This window comes from Bos taurus, chromosome 12 (assembly GCF_002263795.3).
Source record: "Bos taurus isolate L1 Dominette 01449 registration number 42190680 breed Hereford chromosome 12, ARS-UCD2.0, whole genome shotgun sequence".
NCBI lineage: Eukaryota > Metazoa > Chordata > Mammalia > Artiodactyla > Bovidae > Bos > Bos taurus.
Genome location: NC_037339.1, coordinates 54,433,238 through 54,459,310, shown reverse-complemented (window position 1 = coordinate 54,459,310; position 26,073 = coordinate 54,433,238). Strand labels below are relative to the sequence as shown.

General features: G+C 34.8%; 1 protein-coding gene across 19 annotated transcripts in view; it reads left to right on the top strand.

Annotated features, from left to right (window-relative positions):
• Positions 1 to 26,073, top strand: part of RBM26 (RNA binding motif protein 26) — an 83,102-nt gene that overhangs the window by 47,660 nt on the left and 9,369 nt on the right. For all 19 annotated transcript variants that reach the window (XM_059892293.1, XM_059892287.1, XM_059892292.1 and 16 more), the window contains 7 exons: positions 6,244 to 6,369; positions 6,717 to 6,791; positions 7,726 to 7,893; positions 9,526 to 9,630; positions 11,787 to 11,987; positions 15,123 to 15,209; positions 24,625 to 24,738. In XM_059892293.1, coding sequence (XP_059748276.1) covers positions 6,244 to 6,369; positions 6,717 to 6,791; positions 7,726 to 7,893; positions 9,526 to 9,630; positions 11,787 to 11,987; positions 15,123 to 15,209; positions 24,625 to 24,738 — 876 coding nt within the window. The remainder of the gene's footprint in view (positions 1 to 6,243; positions 6,370 to 6,716; positions 6,792 to 7,725; positions 7,894 to 9,525; positions 9,631 to 11,786; positions 11,988 to 15,122; positions 15,210 to 24,624; positions 24,739 to 26,073) is intronic.

Sequence of the window (26,073 nt, the reverse complement as noted above, 5' to 3'; positions counted from 1 at the left end):
TTTCCTTATGCTCCATTCTTTTTGTTTTTTCACTTACTATTTTTTCTTTAGAGATATTGTACATTTTAATTTTAAACCTCTGATAACCTTATAGAAAGGGCCATGAATTAGGAACTTTACCTGAGTTTGAGCTCTGGCTCTTCACTTACTAACTGCATGTCTTTGGGCAGTGCGCTTAATCTTTCTGAACCCTTTTCCTCATCAATAAGTGGTGATGGTTATATTTGTCTTTCTCTTGAGGTTTTATGAGGATTAAATAAAATATTATATAAGAGTATTTTGTAAATTGGAAAGAATGGTGTAAAGTTTTTTATGACAACAGCTATTGTGTATAGTGTGACAATGCAGTTAGTCTTTTTTTTTTCAAATGAGGGGAGCAAATGCTGACTAAATTAAGAGCATTTTTGGACCTGTCTTATAGTTCTGTGCAGATGTATTAATTTTTTGTTTAGGTGTGAGTGAATGGCCCTGATCTTTAGTCTTTTTTTGAGGTACGTGGAATCACAGAATATTAGAATTGGATAATCTTTCTTATTTCTTTATCCTAACCTTAAAGGAAGGTAAGGCCCCACAAACTTTATGGTTGATCTATACACTGGGAGTTACTGAGCTAAGACTGGAACCTGGATCTTCTATTTCTAGTCCCTGGCTCTTTCCATTATGAAGATTACAGAGGAAATTGACATTATAGATAATTAGAACGTCTCATGAAATAGCTGACCTGCTCTCTTCACTGGTTCTTCAGTATATTATTTCCATATTTACTGTGTTAAACTTTGTCAGTTCTGGAAATTTGAATATGAATCTCATTCTGAATATCACATTTTCCTCTTGGATACCTCAGCATTACTTCAGGCATAAAATGCCTCAAATGATTCATCATTTCCTCTGTAAAGTAGTATCTTCTCCTAGCCACCCACCTCTGGGAGTGACGGCACCATTTTCATGTTGTGCAGTCTAGAAGCTTTAGAGTCATCCACTTGTGTTTGTAGGTCTCTGCCACCTTCAGTTCCCTGACCTCTGGGCTGGCACCCCCTCTAATTTACACTGCCACCATCCTACCCTCAGACTTTCTTTAACTTCTTATAGAAACTTAAATAATTTTCTCAGCTAAATGACTTTGCTGGATTAATAACTCATCATACCTCAATTATTCTGGTTCTGTTACCTCTGCTTTAGGTCTTCCTTTCTACCCTAATAAGCCCTTTTCTGCTCATTGTCTCTTGCTATTTTCTGCCTCTTTTATCTTCTTTTTGGTGGTGGTTTTTCTGGAGTGTATTTCCCTCTGCCTAACAGAATTCTAGTTCTAGTCATTCTTTTAAAAATTGAAAATCTCTCTAACCCCTACTGTGAAACCTCCAGATTTTTCCATATATGGCCCTCCGCCCCTGCCTGAATCTGTGTGGCTTAGTCTATGCTACTAAATTTAGCAGTGTCTGAATATTTACTTTGATTATTTTTATCCTCTTTGATACTAAGTAAGTAAGGAATAACACAACAATATAAGGATCGTTACCCTTAGTATGCATGCATGCATGCATGCTAAGTCGCTTCAGTCGTGTCCAACTCTGTGTGACCCCATAGATGGCAGCCCACCAGGCTCCCCCATCCCTGGGATTCTCCAGGCAAGAGTACTGGAGTGGCTTGCCATTTCCTTCTCCAATGCAGGAAAGTGAAAAGTGAAAGTGAAGTCGCTCAGTTGTGTCCGACTCCTAGCGACCCCATGGACTGCAGCAGTTCTAAACAATTCTGGAGAGGTCTACAACCCTGATTATGTTTAGGATCTGTTACGTTAAGACTTGTACTCTAAAATTAAAGTGTACTAATTACCAGTTTTACAAAATATTCTAGTATGTTTTCCTACTTGTTCTCATTATTTTTTAACATGTTTTATATAGCTTTAGATAAAAAGTGTACAGATTTGCAATTGATAGTATAAATTTGCTAATATAATTAGCATTAACTTAATTTATGAAAAATCACTAATGGTAGTGGGCTATTTATGAAAGAAAATTACTCAGCAAAGATTGTAATGAATCTTCTAAGGAAAGAAATTATTTACCAGTATGTAACTTCCAGGCTTCAGTGAACCTGTTTACAGAATAGCATTTTGTTTTTGCTTATTTGTTATTTCTGTTCCTAGTCAGTAGGGATTTTTGTGTAGTAATCCTTAGAGCTCAGTGATGCAGAGAAGTCTTAGGGAAGAGTAGGAGAATGTTCATCAAATGTTATTTAAATTTTTTAAAAATTGAAGGCAGACAAAAACTCAAACCTTGAATCTAAACAGTAATTTCTGTCATTGTTAAGGCAAATAAGTGCACAAATATAAAATTTTATCCCCTATCTCTTGTAATAGCCAATAAACCCTTTAGTGATTCTTTCTTAATATAAGACTGCATGAGAGAGGGCTAAGAAAGAGGAAACTTAAAACCTGATTTTTGCTGCTACATTAAGATACTGTAGTAGCTGTTAAGTAGGTATTATTTGAATAGAGTGATCAATAAAATGATGCCTGAATGCCTCAGCTTACTATAGAGAGATTCATGCAGAATGAAATTGGCATTTGCTTTAGAAACGTGTGAGAACTAGCTTATTGAGAGTGTGGCTTTGAGTCATCTTAACTTATGTTTCTTTTGTGTTTGATTTTAACTTGGCACCAATTATTAAAAAATGATACTTGGATGACTTAATTTGTAATAACCTTCTTTTGCAGTAAGTCATTTTTACAAAATACCTTTTTCCCCATTTTTATCCATGAGAAAAATCTGTTTTTTTTTTTTTTTTTAATAAGTACTAATAATAGTCATGGCTTGTAATATTTTATATAGGAAATGAATAAGGAGGTATTAATAGATTATAACCTCTATTTTATTGAAGAATTGGCTTTTATCTTGAAAGTAAGAGGTATTAGTGATGTATATATTTCAACAACAAAGGATATGATACTTTTCAACTCATCTTACGAATTCAACAAAAACTTTGATATCAGACCTGACAAGTGTATTACAAGGAAAATTACAAGCCAATATCTCATGAACGTAAACACAGAAGTCCTAAATACGATTTTAGCAAGTATGCAGTGGGAATAGAAAGAATACACCTTGACCAGGTAGCATTTATTCCAGAAATGCAAGGTTGATTTAACATTTGAAAATCAGTTTATTTCACCATATTAACAAAATAAAAGATTGAGGGAAGGAATGGGGTAGATATTGAAGGGAGGGGAACTGGACCCCATGTGATTATTTCAGTAGGAAAAAAACATGTGATAAAATTATTTAGTCACATTACACATTTTGGAAATTAGTAATAGAAATTTCTTTAATTTTGACAAAGTTATATCTGCAAAAAAAATGCAAAAAAACCCTGTAGCTAACATTATTTGTTAATGGTGAAATACTGAGTACATTCCCCCAAGGCCAGGAAGAACAAAGGATGTACACTCTTGTCACTTTTCCCCAGTAGTACAGGGCCTAACCATTATAATAAAGCGGTAAAATAAATGGCATAAATGTTGGAAAGGGAGAAACAGAGCTATGTTTACTCACAGTTGATATGATTATATATGTAGAAAATCCAAAAGGATTCACAAACAACTTGAATTAATAAGTGAATGCAGCAAGGTCACTAGAAATAAAGTCAATATGTAAAAATACGGCATATGCAGAAACCCTTTCGAAAATAGAGATGTGGTTGTTTAGGAAGGCTGCTATGTTTTGGTTATATTCTTAGAGCTGTAGCATCATTTTCTGTTGGGTTTCTTCCCTCCACTGGTTTCATTTTTAACAGATTTTCTTCTGTCACAAGTCTATTTTTATCTTTTGAAAAATGCAAGTATTTTTTGTTATTCGAACACTTACTATCTAAACTCTGAAACCAAATAGCTTTAGATAGTGAGCAACATTTGTAACTTCAGATAGCAACATTTGTAACTTCACTGTTTGTAAGACATTCTATTTTCACATTTCTACACCTCTGAAATTGGGCTGTATCTTTAGTTGTTGATGTTTATGGTTATAATTGGCAGCCTTTTCCCTAAGTAGGGTTATATTAAATGACTTCCTAGACAGTGGTGTCTTAAACTCAGTGAAATACGTTAGCTCATGTTCTGTTTTTACAGAAGGAAGTTCCTGGACAAAACAAGGAAGTGATATAGGAATACAGAAATCTTCTTGTTGTCGGATGATTTTATTAACCCTGAAACAGTACACCTTAGTCTGATGTCTGGTATTAATAACAATACTTTGAAAGGGAGAATTCTCTACTCCTTAAAATTGGAGAAATGCTTAGTTAAATTATATGGATTGCTTTACTTCTGGCTTTCTCATAGCTCTTATGATAGTATACCATTTGAAAGGACAAAATAGTATTGTAATATTGTTTCCAAGTTTATTTGAATATAGAAATCTTTTTGGGTCATAGCTTTTCAACTGTTACAGAACCATCATGATGAAGATGGTTTATGAAACACTCCACCTTTTGCTTCAGCAGATCATCTTGTGTTTCTCCCTTTGGACAGTGTTTGTCTCACCCTTACATTTTCATACAGCTTGACATTGCGTAGTGTGGTAAGGTAGCATGATGAAGTAGTGACAAGTTAGACAGTGAACTAAATCCACGTCCATTTTGTATTTTACTGAGTACAACCATTTCCTATTTGTTAGTGATACCTTGAGTGTTTTCATTACTGAAGAAAATTACCAAATGTTGAACATATCAACTACTGTAAAAATCCTTTATTTTTAAACATCAGTTGTGCTGTATGGAGGTAGTATAATTACAGTATTCTAGATTTTTTTTTTTTTTCATTTTGAAGCTATGACATTCTTGAATACTTAGAATAGTGATGAGTTGCTTAGCTTTGTGATGTTCCCTAATCTAATTTCATGATAAAATATTAGAAAGTCGTGTCCAGATCTTGTAGTAGTCAGAAAATAGGACTCGTTTTCTCACTGATACTCTTCTACTTACGTAGTTCTTCTGACTTCTTTTAGGTCATGACTTGGGAAGCTGTTTTTTCCTCTGGAAAGTTACACAGTCTCACACGTTTCATGTTTAGGTTTTATGGCATTCATAGATCTCTTTGAAGGGATCTCTAAACTCCTTCCCAAGAACCAGTAATCAACCACTCTCTGGAACCTACAACTTTCTGTTTCTTTTGGAAGACAAAAAAGGCAGCCTGACGCTTTAATTTTCTTGAATTGATCTTTGTGAGGAAAAGATTGTTCACTCTGATCTACCATCACTTCATTTTAATTTAGTGCAAAAGTGTTTATTGAGTACTTGCTTTGTGTCTGGCGCTGTTCTAGGCACTGAAGATATAGCAGTGAGCCATGTTAAAAAAAAATCCTTACCCTCATGGAATGAATCTTTGTGTTTATGAGGACATTAGACACTATCAGGTTGAACTTTCTTATTTAATGAGCAAAATGAGGCCCAAAAAGGTTCCTGAACTCACCCATGGTTTCATAATTAGTTGGTAGCAAGGTTTAGATACTGGAAGAAGCACAAAGAAGAGAAAGACATGGTTTGTGTTTCAGGGCTTTTACAGTAAGGACAGGGAAGAGAGATTGAGAGAGAAATATAAGTTAAAGTATCATCAGGTCATTTTTACTAAATATTTTAATAGGAATATTATTTCATAGAGGAACCTAGGTAGAAGAAATAAGTGATTAAGACTTTGCAGAGATCTTGAATGGTTGTGCTAAACCTGAGCTGAATTAAAGGGAATAAGGTCCCTTAAAGAAAAAAGAGTAATGCTAATGCTGGCAAAGAAATGGAGAAGACAAAGCAATAAGGTTAATGTCAGAAATGTCCATTATAAATGATCGTTTTAAATTATTTTCAGGACATAATTCCTCCTCTGCTGTGCTCTTGTATACAGTTTATCTTTAGTCACTAGGAATACTAGTAATGTGTTCAGCAACTAATATTTTATCAGTGTGACAGTAATACCACCAGTGTTTTATTGATTTGGAGTTTTTATGTGTTTGTTTTTTGCTTTTTTCCTGAAGGTATGTGATATTACTTTAAAATTTTTTCACTGTGTAGCTTATCCCCCACTCATACTCTTCCGTTCAAGATGCTAAATGTGACTTAGTTACTGTTACTATATAAGTACTTTTAGTTCAGTGTGCTAAATTTTGACAGGAGTGCTTTAAAGTTGAGTTTTGAAGGAAATAGGAACTCAGGAGATCATGACTACTTGATACATTTTTTGAAAAATTGAATTTGTATTGGTAGGTATTGTCTACATCTACTGGCTTAACAAAAACGGTGTATAATCCAGCTGCTTTGAAGGCTGCACAAAAAACCTTACTTGTTTCCGCTTCTGCAGTTGATAATAATGAAGCACAGAAAAAAAAGCAGGTAAGTATAGTTAGTAGTGTACAGTATTTGCATATAGGGAAGCTTTTTCTGCATGTATGTGTTTTTTCATAAAATAGAGATAAAGGTATATATGTTGGCCGCCACTGAACTTTTGTTTTCCATAGTATATTAGTAAATATTAATTTTCTTCTTGTAATGAAAGGCTGTCCTGATTAATCTTTGAAACTTGCATACTGTTTAAGCTTTACATAGGAAAATTTTGCATTTATTTTTGTTTCTAAGCTTCTTGCCACAATCTCATTTAGAGCACAGTTCTGTTCTTAAGTAATTGTGGGGTTTTTTGGAAAAGTTAAGTTTTCTAATACTATTTTTGATCACTTCTCTAGGAGGCACTGAAACTTCAGCAAGATGTGAGGAAAAGGAAACAAGAAATTTTAGAAAAGCACATTGAAACACAAAAGGTAAAATAATCAAAGTTAGATTTGTCAGAGGGAACAGTATCTGACTAGGCTAAGAACAATATGCCTGACATAGCAAGAAAGAAGATAAACATGGTAATAGGGAGTAGAAGATGCCAGTTTCGCTCTAGTTATGACATTTAATTAGGTGTCAGTTCTTAATTATGTCTGGTAATAAAAGTTATAACATTTCAAAATATTAAAAATATACAAACTTTTGAACATTTGGTTTAAAATTATGTCTTTTCTGATTTAAATTTATATATACTTGATAAAAAGACATCACAATGCTTTACACCAAAAACTGAAACCATCTTCACTCAGAGAATCTATAATACTATAGATTATGGTATTATACTATAATACTATAGAATCTATATTGTGTGGTGTCTTCTACTCCTTACCATGTTTATCTTCTTTATTCTTATCTTTGTCCAGTGTATTGTTCTTAGCCTAGCCAGTTACTGTTCCCTCTAACAAAAGAAAGAAGGTAATTAAATATTCTACTTTTCTAATATCTCATGTGAAGGGAAGCCGTAAACTTTTCCTGTGATCCTTTCTGGGTTGCAGACTGCTTTTGGAGTGTGAATACTTAGACTCAGTAATATCAACAGATGGATTAGAAATTAAAATTATTGCTATTTCAAATTGATGACTTTTCAGGGATTAAATTAAATTTAAAGCTTATAACCATAAGAAATCTATATTCTAAGAGACTTAAGCAGTACTATAGTTCTTCACAGTGCAAACCAAGATTAAGACTTGAATTGAGAGAGTGTCACCAGTCTGCTGTTCTGCTGTCTTGGTGATTGTAAGCCTTGTCATGAATACATAAGCTATAAGTAGTAGTTATTTATTTTTATATTTACTTTGCTGTGTTTGCTTTCAAGTAGTAGTAGAATTAAGTCTTACATTTTTGTTTTTAAAAATCGGCCAGATGTTAATTTCAAAACTGGAGAAAAACAAAGCAATGAAGTCTGAAGATAAAGCAGAAATAATGAAAACTTTGGAAGTTTTGACTAAAAATATTACCAAGTTGAAAGATGAGGTCAAAGCTGCTTCTCCTGGACGCTGTCTTCCAAAAAGTATAAAAACTAAGACTCAGGTATTTCAGTTTGTGTTGTTATTTATACTGCATATGCATGCAAAAAAAATTAAAACACTGCATTCAGATTCATTCTTTATTTAATATTCTTTGCTACCATTCTCCCCCTTCTCTATTATTAAGTTAATAAATACAAATAAGCAAACTTGATTTCATCTTTTGAATTCTGTACATTGTAGCTAGAAAGTCAATAATTAGGAGAATAGTAACAAATAAAAAAGTAGCTTGAGGACAAAACAATATATGTGCTTGAATGCTTGATAGGAGTTTGAGCTTTATTTTGTAAGTAGTTGGTGGTATAAAATGTTAATGAACAGAAGTAACAATTTGAGTCACTGTTACAGAATGAGCTGATTGAATGGGAGAAAATTCAAGTAGATTAACTGATTAGACATAAGAAATTGAGCAAATTAATTTCAGATGACAGTAAGTGATTTTTAAAAATTCCACGGAGTTACAAATACTTACACTTGGTGTGTGTGTGTGTGTGTGTGTGTAATCATGAGTTCATATTGATATTTCTGATTCTAACGTAACACCACAGTGTTCTTTGTTTCTTTCTCTTATGCCTATTTCCCTGTTCCCATAATGACAGCTTGTTCCCACTAACATCAATACAGTATATACTTGCACATTCAGATGGTTCCAAAACTGCTAAAATAATACCACTTTCATCAGCTAACTAAATATAAAATTCAGAATTTGTTTGCATTTTTTACAACTTCACAATATACTCCATTTAGAGTATATAATCAAACTGTGGTATAGGATCACGTTTTTGTTTTTTTCCTTTTGTGTGGTTATGTTATTAATTTGATAAAGTTAGGTCTATTTCTATATGTATTCAATTTTGGATTCCTCTCCCCCTTATTCTTGTTGATTTACTTTCTTGTATTTTTATTTTTAAAATGTACTTTATTTCATAATATATGAGGATCTTAGTGTATCTTTAATATAGAAGAATTAATTTCCAGATGATACGAAGGTTACACAGTCCTAATTGATTTGAAGTTATTTCAAATAATCTTTAGCAATTGCATGGTAATAACCATGAAGGAGGCTCCATTGACATAATTCTCTCCTGTTTCACTCTCTCAATTTAATTACCCTAATTTTATTTTCTCAATAAATAAATAATTAACATGATTCAAAAGTTATACTATTAATATATATAAAGGATTATATAGATGATCATTCCTGTTTGATCCCTGGCACTCTGTTCTCCACTCTTCCCTCCCTCTTGGTATGTGTGTGTATGTATGCTTTCTTACGCGAAAGGGTACTATATAGTCCTTATTTGAACCTCAGTTTTTTGTTTTCCTTTTCACGGTTATTTCCTGAAAATTCTTCCATGTAGAAATTTCACTCTGGCTTCCATATGGAAAATGAATTGTAGGGAAATCAGTGAAAGTAGGAACAAGTTAGGAAGCCTTTTGCATTAGTGTAGACCTAGGTGATTGATGGCTTGAATTAGGGTGGTAGGATTGGAGATAGAGAACAAATGTATAGATTAAATAGGAATACTTAAAAAGCATTCCTTATAAAAAATTGTGTGTGTGTGTATGTGTGTATATATATATATATAAATGCAGGATATTATTGTCACTTGAATTACTAATCACTGTTTTCTAGATGCAGAAAGAGTTGCTTGACACAGAACTGGATTTGTATAAGAAGATGCAAGCTGGAGAAGAAGTCACTGAACTTAGGAGAAAGTACACAGAATTACAGCTGGAGGTATGTTTCATCAGTACTACACAGTATGCTGTTATGGTCTTGAATGTTTATTTGAAAAATATTCATTCTAATCAGCAGTCTTTGGCAATCTCTGGAAAACATTTTGGAAGTTGATAAAGAAGGAAGAGGTTAGCAAATTTTTTTAGAACTAATAGAAAAATCTCTTAGTATTTAATGAAAGGTGGCAGCTGGTCTCTCGACTTCTAGTAAATTTTATTCCTTTTCTATTTTTGTTTTTTTCCTGGAACCAAAATCTATTACAGTTTTTTCAGGTGTTCTTATGGAGATGTTCTATGCATATATAGACATGTTACATTGAGTTACTATAAGGATCAGAGTTTCTGTGGTAGAATTAACATCAAAGAACATGTTTACTTAAGTTTTGCCTATAGGTGGTGCTGTGGGTGTTTTTAAAAGAGAAAAAACTAGTTTCTTATAGTTTAGTTATATGATTATTTATATCAGAAAAAGCTAATAAAATTGAACTCTAATACATGATAATTTCTAAAGCGGAAAGATATTTAAAAATCAGAATTACATATTGATGTAAAGAGACATTTATGTCATTAGTGTAGTTGGTACTTGCCTGTATTTATCATTGTTGCCACAATTAAATTTTTTGTATCTTAGCTTATTGTTTCTGAAAATAATGCTTTTTTCGAAATTTTTTAGCAACTTGATTTTCTTTTTCCAACATCAGTTTAGTTCACTTCAGTCACTCAGTCATCTCCGGCTCTTTGCAACCCCATGAACCACAGCACACCAGGCCTCCCGTCTATCACCAACTCCAGGAGTCCACCCTGTCCATTGAGTCTGTGATGCCATCCAACCATCTCATCCTCTGTCATCCCCTTCTCCTTCTGCCCTCAATCTTTCCAAGCATCAGGGTCTTTTCAAATGAGTCAGCTCTTCACATCAGGTAGCCAAAGTATTGGAGTTTCAGCTTCAACATCAGTCCTTCCAATGAACACCCAGGACTGATCTCCTTTAGGATGGACTGGTTGGATCTCCAGTCCAGGGGACTCTGAAGAGTCTTCTCCAACACCACAGTTCAAAAACATCAATTCTTCAGCGCTCAGCTTTCTTTATAGTCCAACTCTCACATCCATACATGATTACTGGAAAAACCATAGCCTTGACTAGACAGACCTTTGTTGGCAAAGTAATATCTCTGTTTTTAATAATGTTGTCTAGGTTGGTCATAACTTTTTTTCCAAGGAGTAAGTGTCTTTTAATTTCATAGCTGCAATCACCATCTGCAGTGATTTTGGAGCCCCCAAAAATAAAATCAGCCACTGTTCCCCCATCTATTTCCCATGAAGTGATGGGACCGGATGCCATGATCTTCGTTTTCTGAATGTTGAGCTTTTAAGCCAACTTTTTCACTCTCCTCTTTCATTTTCATCAAGAGGCTCTTCTTCACTTTCTGCATACTACAAATCTAATTTAGTACGGGATCCGGGTATTAAAGAGTTTAACATTCAGCAGTCACTGTTCTTATCTCAAGACCCTGTATTGTCTGTCATAGGAAGCCATAGGTTGGAGTCCTAAACCTGCATATATTTTACTTTGGAAAATTAAATGGTTGTCTGTGTGTCCTAAGATAACAAGTTTTGAAAAACATAAGTTTCTTTTATGTTAACGTAGAAATTGTGTTTTAACCTTTCTGGAGATTTCATGCTTGTGTTGGTGTGACTTAAAAAAAAAATATCATTTAAAAAAATTTGGCCTATAATTTTAGTAAATAAATAATAGTGTAAATGTACTTATTATATATATATATAGGTATTTTGTATCTCTATGTTTAACTTCTGAAGTAATATTCAACACTGCATTATTTGAAACTCAAGAATGGCTGGCCTTTTTGTGATATAGTTTGATGTCTTGGAAAGTAAAGACTTAGTAGAAAAGGTGTATTTAATAATTTTACAACGTTGCTTAAATTAATGTTATTTTGTTTTCTGAATTGATTAGCTCAATTTCCTTTCACTTTAAAAACTAAAACTCTAGCTTGAATTATTAAATGCTTCTGTAGGGCATTCTTTGAATATGATATTCAGTTGTATGACTGATGTCAGATGTGTGACTCATCTGAGTATAACACTTGGCTTGTGTTCGTAATGTGCTGTTTAACCTGTTCGTCTAATCTCTTCTAGGCTGCAAAGCGAGGGATTCTTTCATCTGGTCGTGGTAGAGGAGTTCATTCAAGAGGTCGAGGTGCAGCTCACGGCCGAGGCAGGGGTCGAGGCCGAGGTCGAGGTGTGCCTGGTCATGCTGTGGTGGATCACCGTCCCAGGGCACTGGAGATTTCTGCATTTACAGAGAGTGATAGAGAAGATCTTCTTCCTCACTTTGCGGTACTTTCTTATTGTCCAACGAAACAAATACTGATACATTGTTGGGGGTAATGGATGTTAAAGGAGAAAATATGAAAATGAAATGAGTAATTTAAACCCATTAATCTCACCAAAGTGTTTGATTAATCTATAACAATCTTTTAATTATTTAAGAAGCAAATTGTAGGAGTTTTCTGTTTAATCATTGTCTGAAAGAAATGTTACTTTTCTTACACTTAGTAGGCCTTCAGATATTACGACAGGAATGATTTAAACATTGATTCAGAGAGGGAAGTCCTAGAGTTTAGTTTCATTTGATATTTACTTTTAGAAAAAATTGAGCATGTTGCTTGGGCCATTCAGATTTTTAAAAGTTAAGGTGGAATTTTATTCATTAACACTCTATTCTTGATCTAGCTAACCTAGAAATGAAACAAGACAAAATTTTGGAATAAGATCTTGAAGTTGCCTTAATTGATACCAGGGTATAGTTAGAGTCAGTCTAATGGTAATAGAGTGATGTATGAGGAAGGCAAATAAGAGTCTAGTCCCTGTTAATCCATTATTTTACGTGGATATCCTGGAATATGTTAGGCTCATGTGCAGAATGGAGATTATGTCTGCCTAAAGGCCTTTTTAACTTACATGTTGTGATTCTTAGTGGTATCATAAAAGTTAGTTACTAAGCATCAGTCTTGCCTGCAGCATTAGAGTAATTGCTCTAGATAAAGTATATAAAGTAAATAACCAGTTCTTTACCCTAGAGGATTTTACATATAATGGTTTAACACAAACCAGTTAAAGAAAACTACAAATAATTTATAATCAAGTTAAATTTATTAAAAACTATAACTGCTTCAGTAGCTTAGAGAACTTTTTTTCACACAGGCATATGATGGTAAATGAACAGTAAAGTTTCATGAGGTAGTAAAACTGGAACTTGGGTCTTGAAGGATGGGTAAGCTTGTAGATAGGTACACAGGTAGTTGAACCTTTTGAATGTTCAGATTTAAATGTTCACAGTTATATTCCAGGCTGTTAACTGTAGTTACAGATGTGAAACTATAGTTTTTTAGGATATCAAGAGGTATTGAAAGAAATAGTGTATGTTTAAGAAATAACTAAGATGATTAATATTTAATGGTGTTGGGTCCAGAATATCTTATGCTTTATGACTTTAAAGGAATACAGAAAGGAATCAGAAAGTTTTTTCTGGCTTGGAGATACTGTAGCCCAATACTTAACCTACTATACACCCTGTTTCTGTACCTTCCCAAGGGGAAGAAGATCCAGATAAACTTAAGTGTATTACATATAGTTATATAGCTAATCAGGAAATTATTAAAGAATATGCTAAAATAATTTAGACAGACAAGGTGAGTTTAGGAACGTGTTTTGATAAGACTAAAATGGTTTTGGTTTTAGAAACATTAAAGTGAAAGAAAGTGAAAGTCACTCAGTCGTGTTGGATTCTTTGCTACCCCATGGAGTATACAGTCCATGGAATTCTCCAGACCAGAATACTGAAGTGGATAGCCTTTCCCTTCTCCAAGGGATCTTCCCAACCCAGAGATAGAACCCAGGTCTCCCACATTACGGGCAGATTCTTTTCCAGCTGAGCCACAAGGGAATCCCCAGAATACTAGAATGGGTAGCCTCTCCCTTCTTCGAGGGGGTCTTCCTGACCCAGGAATTGAACTGGGGTTTCCTGCATTACAGGTGGGTTCTTAACCAACTGAGCTATGAGGGAAGCTTAGAAAAGCTTAGAAACATTCAGAGCCTCTAAATGGATATTCATTCTTGCATGAGTTTGGAGATTCAAATTCTACTCAGTTAGTAGTGTTTAATGAACATTTAAAAATTTTCAGTCTTTAAATAAGATAGCTTCTCTATCTCAACCTGTGACTTGACAGGTATCAGAAAAAACCTATAGTACTAAACATTGTTACAAATTATGATTAATGAAATGCTTTAATTTATGCGCTGGAACTAGTATAGTAATAAAACGTTACAGCTAAAACTTACAGAGCACTTATTTTGTGGCTGGTTTTATTCTGAATGCTTTATATAACTCACCATATTATGAGTTATTTTGACACCTCTCTGAGGTAGGTACCTTTATTGTGCTTATTGTAGAGATTGGGAAAATGAAACATGAAGAGATTAAGGAACTTGTTCAAGTATACACAGCTAACACTAACAGAGCTGGGGTCTGACTGATTCTGTGGTCCATTTTCTTTACTATGCCCTAGAGAATTTTTCTTTGTGTAGTGTGTGCATTTAATGAGATTGTGGTTTTAATTTTATTTGAGGGTAAGAAAGAAGGATGATATTAGTAATGATATATAAGGGACTGAAGTTTTATGTGATAAAGGTGCTGTTTTCTGCTCTTTGCAGAAAGATCTTCCTATACATGGAAAAAATAAAATCCAGCACACCCAAAGCAAGCATAATTTAATATGCTTAGCTTGTAAATGTCCTCAAAGAATGTGTTCTAGAGGAGTGTAGAGTAAGAGTAAACAGCAGTCAGATAAACTTTGGAATTGAAAGACTTGGACTCTCATCCTGGTAATTAACTTAGTTACTTTGGAAAAATTACTTAAATCCTCTGACTCTTCCTCCCCTGCCCCCCAGCTTTAAATTGGGAATCAAAAAAACTCAAAGAATATTCTGAGGATAATGATCTGCTTTAGAAAGGATTTAGCATTTTCTGGAATTAGAATAATGAGCATAAAAGAAATGGCAATAAAGAAACTCAGTCTTTGACCAATGTTTCCATTATTTAAAGAACAGTTCAATTGAAGGGATGGGATATAGGTATACTTATAGCTGATTGACTTTGCTGTATAGTAGAAACTAATACAACATTGTAAAGCAACTATACTCCAATAAAAATTTAAAAAATAAAGAATAGTTCAGTCAAGTTTCCCTAATTCTAGAAAGTATAGAATTATAAAATAATATTTGAAAATAAGACTACCCTTTATCTTACAATATCAAGTACTAAAATGAATTACTAATAGTTTTTTTTCTTATCACCCTGAATTGTTATGTATTCTGGGCTATATTTGTTGGCATTTTAATATTTTAAAACCATTAGCATTTTGGATGTTTCAAAATATTTATTTGGAGGAAATACTTTTTTTTAATTTAAAGCAATATGGTGAAATTGAAGATTGTCAGATCGATGACTCTTCACTTCATGCAGTAATTACATTCAAGACACGAGCAGAAGCTGAAGCAGTAAGTATTACAAATAATCTAATTTATTGAAATTCAGATTTAAATGTTTTATAATAAGTGGTTTTTTTTTTTTTTTTTTTGCTTAACTACAGTTTGACAAGACATAGGACATATGAAGTGGAATTCATGGCCACAAAGAATGTCCTAAAGCAGTTAGGCAGTTTTGATATATAACATGGAATTGTTAGAATAGCTAGTCACCAAGTTGAATGACAAGTTGTACTGTCTTGAGACTTCAGGAATTCTTCCATTCTTTTTAACACCAGTAGGGCCCCTTCACTTTCTCCCTTTCTCAGCTGGCCCAAAACAAGTCTGTTTTGGCAGAAGGAGTGGTGAAGTGTAAGGTAGAAGCAGAAATAATAATCCTGATGGCTACTCTTCTTAATCATCCCTCATCTGCTGCTTTTTAGACTCAGTTGGCTGAACCATGCAGTGTCCCTAGCTCAGGATATCTTCATCTAGGCCTCTACAGCTTTTTACCAAGACATGAATATATAGTGCTAGCCTTTAGAGTCCTTTCAGTGTTCAGTTCAGTTCAGTCGCTCAGTCGTGTCCGACTCTTTGTGACCCCGTGAATCGCAGCGCACCAGGACTCCCTGTCCATCACCAACTCCCAGAGTTCACCCATCCAGCCATCTCATCCTCTGTCATCCCCTTCTCCTCCTGCCCCCAATCCCTCCCGTCATCAGGGTCTTTTCCAGTGAGTCAACTCTTCTCATGAGGTGGTCAAAGTATTGGAGTTTCAGCCTCAGCATCAGTCCTTTAATGAACACCCAGGACTGGTCTCCTTTAGGATGGACTGGTTGGATCTCCTTGCAGTCCAAGGGACTCTCAAGAGTCTTCTCCAGCACCACAGTTCAAAAGCATCAATTCTTCAGCGCTCACCTTTCAGTGTAGTTGTCTTCAAATGTATATCTTGAATTATCTTTCTAAAACATGACCAGAAGTATGTGCAACCTTGTCTTTCTTCTGGATTTAAAAGATTAAAAAAAGAAAAATGAGTACGAGGTGTAGGGGATTCATAGTAACGTTTTTAACCCTGTGTGTTCTTTGTTCATGATTGCAGAGAAATAGATGTACCCTTTTGATTTGGGAAAGTGCATTAAGCATTCCAAATAGTTAACCTAATATGAATGGGGAATGGAAGAGTAGAATGGTTTTCAAAAGTTTTGAGATGATTGTGGTCTAAATAAGTTTTGAAAATCTTCTAAATTGATTTACCCTCGTCTAGTAAATATCCCCTGGCAGTGCACTGCTGGGGATTTCCCTGGTATGAGTTGTTCTTGGGACATTGTAGTCTATCATATAAAGACTGTGTGTCTGAGAAGTCTCAGGGAAGTGTTAACTGGGCCCTGGAATAATGGAGTTTCAGAATTAGATTGGTGGGTAGTGGATAGTTTTATAGGAATTTCTTATCCTAGAGTTTTGTTAAGTTTTAAGAAATCTTTTTATTTAAAGGTCTTTTGTGAAAACTAAAGCTAATTCATAATTGATTAAAGTTTAAAACTTTCTTATAAGTTTGTATGTATATGTGTTATATTGAAAAAGAGTTTTGATCTAGTTTTCTCTCAGAGGTATTATAGAGTGTAAGTTAAGAATGAGCTTCCTTTAAATGATGCCTTCAGTGACAATTTTCAAAGTAATGTTGAATAGGTAGATTGAGTACCATCTTTTATGTTCTATTTGTTTTCTGGAAAGTAGTCATGTTGTTAAACAATGGTAGTTACATTCAGATGGTTATAGTATTTACCAAATTTGTGAATGTAGTAACTGCTTAAAAAATGTGTATTGTTACTTCTCCCTGTTTATTTACATGACTGAGGGAAAAAAAAACTTTCTGCCTCTTAAGTAAGTTTTGGATGTTTTGCTTTTAATAGGTAAGATCTGTTGACATATGCCATCCTTCTTAGGTTTTGCTTTTTCTCTTTCAGGTGTAAACTTTTTTAATATATATTTTTATACTGTGTATATATTTTCCAAGCAAATAGCAGTCAGTTGAAAGACCAGGGATTAATGTGTAAAGAGAAATTTTAACAATAAATTATGTGAAGATTGAATAAGTGACAGAACAACTTTGGTTAACTTGGATCTGATGTGAGTTAGGTTGAGCAATTTAAAAATTAGTGTGTTTGACATTGAGTTACCAATATTTAATTTTTTCAAAGAAGAATGCTTAAAAAGTACAAAAAATTACTTGTCCCATCACTCAATTCAGTTCAGTTCAGTTGCTCAGTTGTGTCCTACTCTGCGATCCCATAGACTGCAGCATGCCAGGCCTCTCATCACGATATCATTATATATAATGAAGAAAAATTTAATACCAATATGTGGATGGATAGAACTCAAGCCAAAGGATAGGCTTTCCCAGGAAAATAAATTTGTCCACCTTAATGTTTATTTCCAAATACTTCATTGTTCATAATTTCTGAACCATTGTATTAGATGATTATCTATTTTCTTAAGTCAGTAGATGCATAATATTTTAAAGTAAAAGTACAAGGAATAAGATAATCAAAGACATTCAAATATGACTGAAAAGTAAGAAATTTTCCTCAGAAAAGATACTGAAATATTTTAGCTTTAGGTTGAGTTAACAGAATCATTTTAACTTTAGGTTAAGATGGTTAATGTTTGACTCTGGTTAATTAGACGATGAATCCTGTTGCTTTATTTTCTGTTCTCCGGTTTGTCTGTCACCACCCTCAATGTACTAAAGGTGGATAAGTACCCAAAGAGGACAGAAAAAAGTGACCTCTTCCTATGACTGGTTAGAAAGTTAGTTTTCCTACTCTGAATTGTTCCTATACTTTTGTAAGCAACCAGGATCCGGTTTTAGAATAGGATAGTTAAGTTCCTGTTTTATAAGAGTCAGTCCCAAAGATGACACTCGACAGTCCCAAACTCAAAGAGGTATGAAGCAAAATGAAAGAGACTCTTGTTCTACTGGTAGGTTTTGACACCCATGCCTCAACTCCCAGTAGTTGTGAGGATTCAAAACTTACAAAGTTTACTTAGAACACAGTGCCTGGAACATAGTAAATCATCTTGCGTGCATGCTAAGTTGCTTCAGTGATGTCTGACTCTTTGCAATCCTATGAATTGTAGCCGGCCAGGCTCCTCTGTCCATGGGATTCTCCAGAAAAGAATATTGGAGTGGGTTGCCATTCCCTTCTCCAGGGGATCTTCCAGGCCCAGGGATTGAACCCATGTCTCTTGGATTGGCAGGTGGATTCTTTACCACTGTGAGCTTCTCTTTTAGCTTAGTTGGTAAAGAATCTGCCTGCAATGCAGGAGACGCCAGTTCACTACCTGGGAAGCCCAAACCATCTTAGTATTGCTATTGCTAAGTCACTTCAGTCACGTCCGACTCTGTGTGACCCCATAGACGGCAGCCCACCAGGCTCCCCCGTCCCTGGGATTCTCCAGGCAAGAACATTGGAGGGGGTTGCCATTTCCTTCTCCAGTGCATGAAAGTGAAAAGTCAAAGTGAATTCGCTCAGTCGTGTCCAACCCTCAGTGACCCCATGGACTGCAGCCTTCCAGGCTCCTCCATCCATGGGATTTTCCAGGCAAGAGTACTGGAGTGGGGTGCCATTGCCTTCTCCATCTTGGTGTTAGCTATTATTAATATTTGTGTGTGTCTGTGTGTGAATGAGAATTGATTGTTAATGGAACTGAATAGAAACAAGATAGAAGAAATGATTTCAAAACTCTCATTCTTTAGACCTGAAGATAGAAGCACAAAATTGGATTCATAGAGGATAGTTCAACATCAAGTCAGAAACTGATGGGGCTAACTGAATAAATAGTAAATCTGTGGCAAGAACTAAGTGTATAAGTGGATTCAGTCAAGAGAAATCAAATCGTGTTTTTAACAGTCTGTGTGTTCTTACTGATTTACTTAATAGTTAAGTATTGCTATATGATGAACACTGCTATGAGAATGAGTAAATCTAAGTCTGAAGCTTGCGAGAAAGTGGCCATGTAACTTGAACTTAAAGCTAAAGAAATAGAAGTCTTTCTCTATAAATTCTGAAAATCAGATTTTACATGTTTTGAGTTTTGGTGGTTCTTTAATGTAACTCCTGCCTAAACATTATATACTGTGGTTATTAACAAACATTAATAAACTTGGCTTTAACTTTATTTTATAGATAGTTTTACCATTATGATTACTAAAAAAGAAAGATATACTGGGATTATAGCTCTAGCTCTTCTGACTTAGGTCCATTTTTCCCACAGTGTTTTTGCAGAACATTGGTTTTATAAGAGCTCTAACAAAGGATTTTCTTGTCAGTAAGTTTGTGAAGAGCTGCATTTTGTATGTTCAGTTTAGATACATAATCTAAATAACTTGCAAGGCAAAAAGCAAACACTCCTTGCTTATTCCAATGTCGGGAGCCAGCGTGAGGACCTCTGCCCGTGGCAAAGGTCATGAGGAAGGAGGCTCGACATACGCAAAGGTGGGATCGAGCCTCAGGAGTCCCCCTGGAAATTCTCGAGCATCTACCCCCAAAACCAGAGTCTGCCTACTTTACTACTTTGTGCTCTCACCTACACCTCTGACTTTACGCGGGGCTGTCCCCCACCACCTCTTTCGGAGAAAGAGTTAACTTAGAGCTCCAGTTAAAAATAATTCCTGGGCGTGATAGGAGTGTTTCAACCTACAAACTCCTCTGAAGGTTCTCTAGCCCACCTGACAGGCTTGTCCGGCCACATGTGATTGTTCACAGCCTCTCAACCGTGAGAGGCACGAGATGTTTTAAACCTTCTAAAAACAGGTTCTTTAGAGAAGTTAAAAAACTATTAGTATAGTATAGTGGGCTGATTAGAAATTGTATTGGTGAAGAGTTTTTCATTTGTTGAGCCAATGTTTACGGCTATATCTCCATATCTCTTGTCCCTTATACACATTAATGAATATAACTAACATATAAGAGAAATAAGTATTAACCTTTGATATTAATCACGTTGAACCTTAGGCTAAGTAAATTCTTTTCTTAATTAAAACCCACTACATCCCCACCCTATAGGAATGTAACTTTATCTGGTACCTTCAGAAGGTGGCGTCTGTTTTAAAAATAATCACCCCTGGAGAAATAAGTGTTCTAGTTGACTGACCGCTGTCACAAGGAGAGGGTCATAAATTGTCAGCAGGCCCCCTGGCCAAAAGATGATGTAACACCCCTAAGACCTCTGTATACATTTGTATGAAACACCTGACTTTAATAAAAGTCAGGACTGCTGACCCCGCGTGACTTTTGTATAACATCTCAGTGTATAAAAACAGACCCTGGAAAAATAAAAAATGGGATAAGTTCCTCAAAAGACTGGTCTCCCCATGTCGTTCTTTCTCTCACCTTCTGGCTGAATCCCCATCTAGAACGTGGAGGCTCGTCAAGCCTACTAATTATGCCTGGGCTTCCAAGATCTGACTGGGGAGGCCTTAGTGTCTCCTCTCCTTCGGGAGAACGGGAGGACGCCTGTGGCCTACGTAGGTGATGTAAATTCCTTGTCTTGGAATTTTACTAGCTTTCCACGTAAACCAAGTTATTCAGCCTCTTTTCTCCACTGAATTTTCCTACTGAGCTATCCTCATTCTATTACTCTTTATATCTCTAATTAATATTTAATTAAAGCTATCGTATACTGATTGCCGAAGCCGTCTCTCCTTCGAATTTCCCTGGATCCACCAGGGCTGGACCCCGACACAGTCTTTTCCAAATGTTGTTTCTAGAATCATTTTCTATGTAAGATACAGAGCCTACCTCATAACTACTTTTCATACTTTTTTTCTTCCTTCATTTGTCAAATCTTCAAGCCTTTTTCTTTTTTCCCTTTCTGTCATATGTTTGCCTGCTCGCCTTACTTATAATTTGGTGCAAACTTCGAATGATGCTGTGTAAGACTAAATAGGCAAAATCCTAGAGCAAGCTTATGAATAAAATGCTTCAGCACTTAAACAGACTTTTCATTTATACTTCAAAGCATAGAAATTAGAGAAAATTGTAAAATGAATGCCCACAAATTCCTCATTGAGCTTCAGCAATTATCCACTTATGGCCAATCTTTTTTTGTCTATATTCCACCCACCACAACACTCTACCTCCTTGTTTTGGAGCCATTCCCAGTCATACCATTTCAGCTGTAAGCCTTTCAGTGTGTCTCTTTGAATATTAGAGGCCAAATAAAATAAAACAATACTATTATTATACCTAAAAATTATTATTATTCCTTAAATATTATTAAATTCCCAGTCAGAGTTTACATTTCCCTGATTTTCTTACAAATATTTTACTTTCTTCCTTTAGGGATCCATAATAAATGCATATTTTGATTTAGCTTGATTGATATTACACAATTATAAATTCATAGATTTAAACATTTCATGGGTATTGATCCATTGTTCTCAGTTACTGATGTGTCCTGGCTTTGGCTAGTGGCTACTTATATAGGTTTGTTGTGAGTTGTTTTGACAGGACTCTAATGGGTTATGATATTTTCTTTCTTTCTGGTATGAAAAGGTGTTCCAGGTTCATCTTATACATTTTCTCTTCCAGACCATGAACTGGCCATTTCTCTAAGGAGCTCTGGTTCTTATTACTGGGAAAGGTATTTAAAGACCATAGTCTGAGTACTAAGCATGCTCATTACTACTGAGTATGTTAATTATAACAATTTTTTTCAGAGGTCAGAGCTGGGGGTGGGGGAAAAAAATGCATTCATATACAGATGTGCACATATACATATACATGTATAGCACATATATACACACGTATAAAGAAAATAAATTGAAGGCTCCTGATATTTCCCATATAATTCTGTACTGTGTGGTTTTTATACACACACACATATACAGGTATGCCCTGTTTTACTGTGCTCTACTTTATTGCAGTTTGCAGATATTATTGTTTGTTTGACAGATTGAAGGTTTGTGGCAGTGCTTCTTTATGCTGATCTGTCGCCACCATTTCCCAACAGCATTTGCTCACTGTATGTCTCTCTATCACACTTTGGTAATTTCTGCAATATTCCGAACTTTCTCATTATTATTATTATATTTGTTCTGGTGACCACAGAACAAATGGTGGTTGTTTGGGAGCACCATAAACTGTGCCCATATAAAATAGCAGATTCAGTCAATAAATGTGTTCTGACTGCCCTGTCAAGCAGCCATTCTGTATCTCTCCCTCTTCTCGGGCCTTCTTGCTCCCTGAGACAAAATAACCTTGGAATGAGGCCAGTTGATAACCCTACAGTGGCCTCTAAGCATACAAGTGAAAGGAAGAGTCTCACGTTGCTCACTTTAAGTCAAAGGCTAGAAAGATTAGGCTTAGTGAGGAAGGTATATCAGAAGCTGAGCTAGGACAAAAACGAGGCCTCCTGTGCCAGTTATTCAAGGTGTGAACACAAAGGAAAAGTTCTTGAAGGAAATTGAAAGTGCTACTCTAGTAAACACAAGAATGAAAAGAAAGTGAAACAGCCTTACCGCTGATGTGGAGAAAGTTTAGTGGTCTGGAGAGGACATCAATCCAGCCACAGTATCCTCATAAAGAAAGAAAGTGAAGTCGCTCAGTCATGTCTAATCCAGAGCAACGCCCTGTCTGTTTTCAATATTGTGAGGGCTGAGAGAGATGAGGAAGCTTCAGAGGAAAAGTTTGAAGCTAGCAGGGATTGGTTCATGAGGTTTAAGGAAAGAATCTATCTCCATAATACAAAAATGCAAGTGCCAATACAGAAGCTGCTGTGAGTTATTGGTAAAATAATTAATGAAGATGGCTACTGTAAACAAATTTTCAGTGTAGATGAAACAGCCTTATATTGAAAGAAAATGCCGTCTAGGATATTCATAGCTAGAGAAAAGTCATGGCCTGACTTCAAAGCTTCAAAGGTCAGGTGACTTTTGTTTGGGGCTCACGAAACTGATGCCTTGAAGCTGAAACCAGAACTCACTTAGCATTCCAAAAATCCCAGGCTACTTAGATTTATGCTAATTTTACTCTGCCTTATAATGTGTAAATTTTGAGTAGGGAATGGCAACCCTCTCCGGTATTCTTGCCTGGGGAATCCCATCGACAGAGGAGCTTGGAGGGCTGCAGTCCATGGGGTCTCACAGAGTCAGACACAACTGAGACCAACGCATACGCATAACGGGTAAATTGAACAACAAAGCCTGGATGACAGCACCCAGTAAATAATTTTAAAACTAAAACTTTAGAGAGTTGTAGATTCACCTTGTACATTTGAAGTACGTATTGAATATAGAGATGTGCAAAATTAGATCATAAGAAATTTTTGAAGAACTTACTATAGATGACATCACTAACATCACTAACATTTTCTTTAGCTGGATGAAAACATGAATTTTATGAGTAGACATTTTGTGTGAGATAGTTGGAATTCCTTGCAGGAATGTGCTTTTATGTAATATTTACAGCCTCAAAAACTTAATTTGTTTTTGGACTTAAATATTATATATAAGTACTTAAAATTTCTTTAGTTATATGACATGATGGGGTCATGGACTAAAAATTTCTGAGCTACATTTTAATAGGCATGAAATCTTTTAAAGTAACCATAAATTTATATGTGTAGATTTAAAAGTTTTACCTGGGGACTTTATATCATACTACTCGTGGTCAGATGTCATTAAACATGTAATTGTTTCTACATTTCACATTATGCTGTACTTTGAGGTTTTGCTGTAAATCTTTGGTGACAGTTATTTTGGTTTGTTGCTAATGTTGATTTATATTAGTTCACATTACTTTAATTTGAAAGCACTCTTTCTGAACCAGCCATTTAATGTAGCAAGTATTTAGGCTTGACTGTTTACTCAGTTTTCATTATATGCAACTCTGAAAGCTTTGTAGGGAAGTTCTTTAGTTTTCAATAGAAAAGCTCAGTTTTTTTTCTTCATTGAGATATTTGTATTTTGTATTAGTGATGGATCAGGCATTTTATGGTATTTGTGATTATTTGATGTAATTTAAGTATAAATACACATGCAAAATTATCCTTAAATTTATTAGAGGTTTCTAGTTTCTAGTTACTGTATGAGTCATTTGTGAATTAATAAGAATTAAAATACAAAACCAGAATCTTGAAGTGCTTTGCAGTTATTGCCCTGAGTAGCAGTTATCATTTTACTGTAGACTTGGAGACATAGTTCTTCTAGTCACATATTGGCCAGTAGTGAAATAGCTCTACTCAAATCACTAGGCTGACTTTAGAAATAAATAACAATGTAAAGTAAATTATAAACTGCAATAATAAATAGTAAATAGAGAAATAAACCACAAAGCAAAAATAGACAACTGTCTTCACTTGTATTTAATATTAGGTACTATAACATTTCATTGTTTTCTTCATAAATTATTAATGTTCTGTATTCCAATGTTTTTCGTTGTTTTAGGCTGCAGTTCATGGAGCTCGTTTCAAAGGGCAGGATCTAAAGCTGGCATGGAATAAGCCAATAACTAATATTTCAGCTGTCGAAACAGAAGAAGTTGAACCTGATGAAGAGGAAGTATGTTTTTTTTTTTTTTTCATTTGCTTTTACCCTTAAATGTTTATTTTTATATAAAATATGATCTATGGCTGTGATTTTAACATAAAGCTTTTATTCCTGAGCTACTTTCCAGGCAGGGGATAGCAGATAAAATGCAGATGATTAAATTTTATGTATTAACGATAACTGTGGATTTCTAATCCAAAAAGAATATCTGAAAATCATATATATACTCAGTTTTCATTTATTCTTAGAAGACAATAATTGCTCATTAGATTTTTATCCACAGGAAGTCTTGTGATATTTTAAGTTTTAGAGTATATATTTACTTAATTACTTTATTGACATTTCAGGTTTTAATTCATATCATTTTAGTTCATTAGAATGAATGCCTGCTATATGGTAGATACTGCAATAGGCAGAAAAATGAATAAGACACGGTCCCTATCATCAAGGAGCAATACAATCTGGAAAAGAAGGTGGTGATAGACACAAGAAACTAATTATAATAAAAGGCAGATTGATATGGTGAATAAAGATTTGAACAATATGCTGTGGGTACGCAGAGGAAGGAATAATTGTTTCTTTCCAGAAGAATCTTGAAGGAGGTGGTAGCAGTGTAGCTGAACCCCAAGTGATAAAAAAAAAAGCTTTTCATAACCAAGAACTTGGACTGGTAATAGTTAGAGAGGCATTATAATTGGCAGAGATATAGGTGTGGAATAGTATATTTTTTCTTGCATAACAGCAGTTAGTCTTATGGCTGAGAGGGGGGAGCATAAAGACCACTGAAGTGGGAGAGCCCTTTGAAACCAAAAATCTAAAATAAGCAACTGTCTTTTGTTTAATCATGAAATAAGCTGTAGGAAAAAAAATTGAGGAAGTTAAGGAATAAAGGTAAGGTGGGAAAACTAAATGGTTCCATGTTTTACCTTGATTAGATTTTCATTATGGCACTTCATTTTGTTTGGAGAGCATTTGAGGCTGTTATACATGTCCATAGTCAAATGCAAGAATAAAATGTGTATTTTGAAACTCATATACATGATTTGTCATTTTATATTTTAGATTATACCTTTGTCCTTCCATGAGTTTGAATTGAATGGGGAGAAAAGCAGGAGAGCTCCTGGTATTAGGTATTTTGAAAAGTTTGAAAAGTAGTCTGAGAAGCTTTTATGAAGGGAATGGGGAAAAGAAAAGAATGCTGTAAAAGAAAATGTTTGTTACATACAGCAGAAAAGAAATATAAGTATTGATAAACTTTATTCAAGTTATTGGTTGATTTAGTGTCAGAGAAGAATTACTGATGTTTTCTTAAAAAAAAAAAAAAAGGTGTGCAGCAATGTTTTGTAG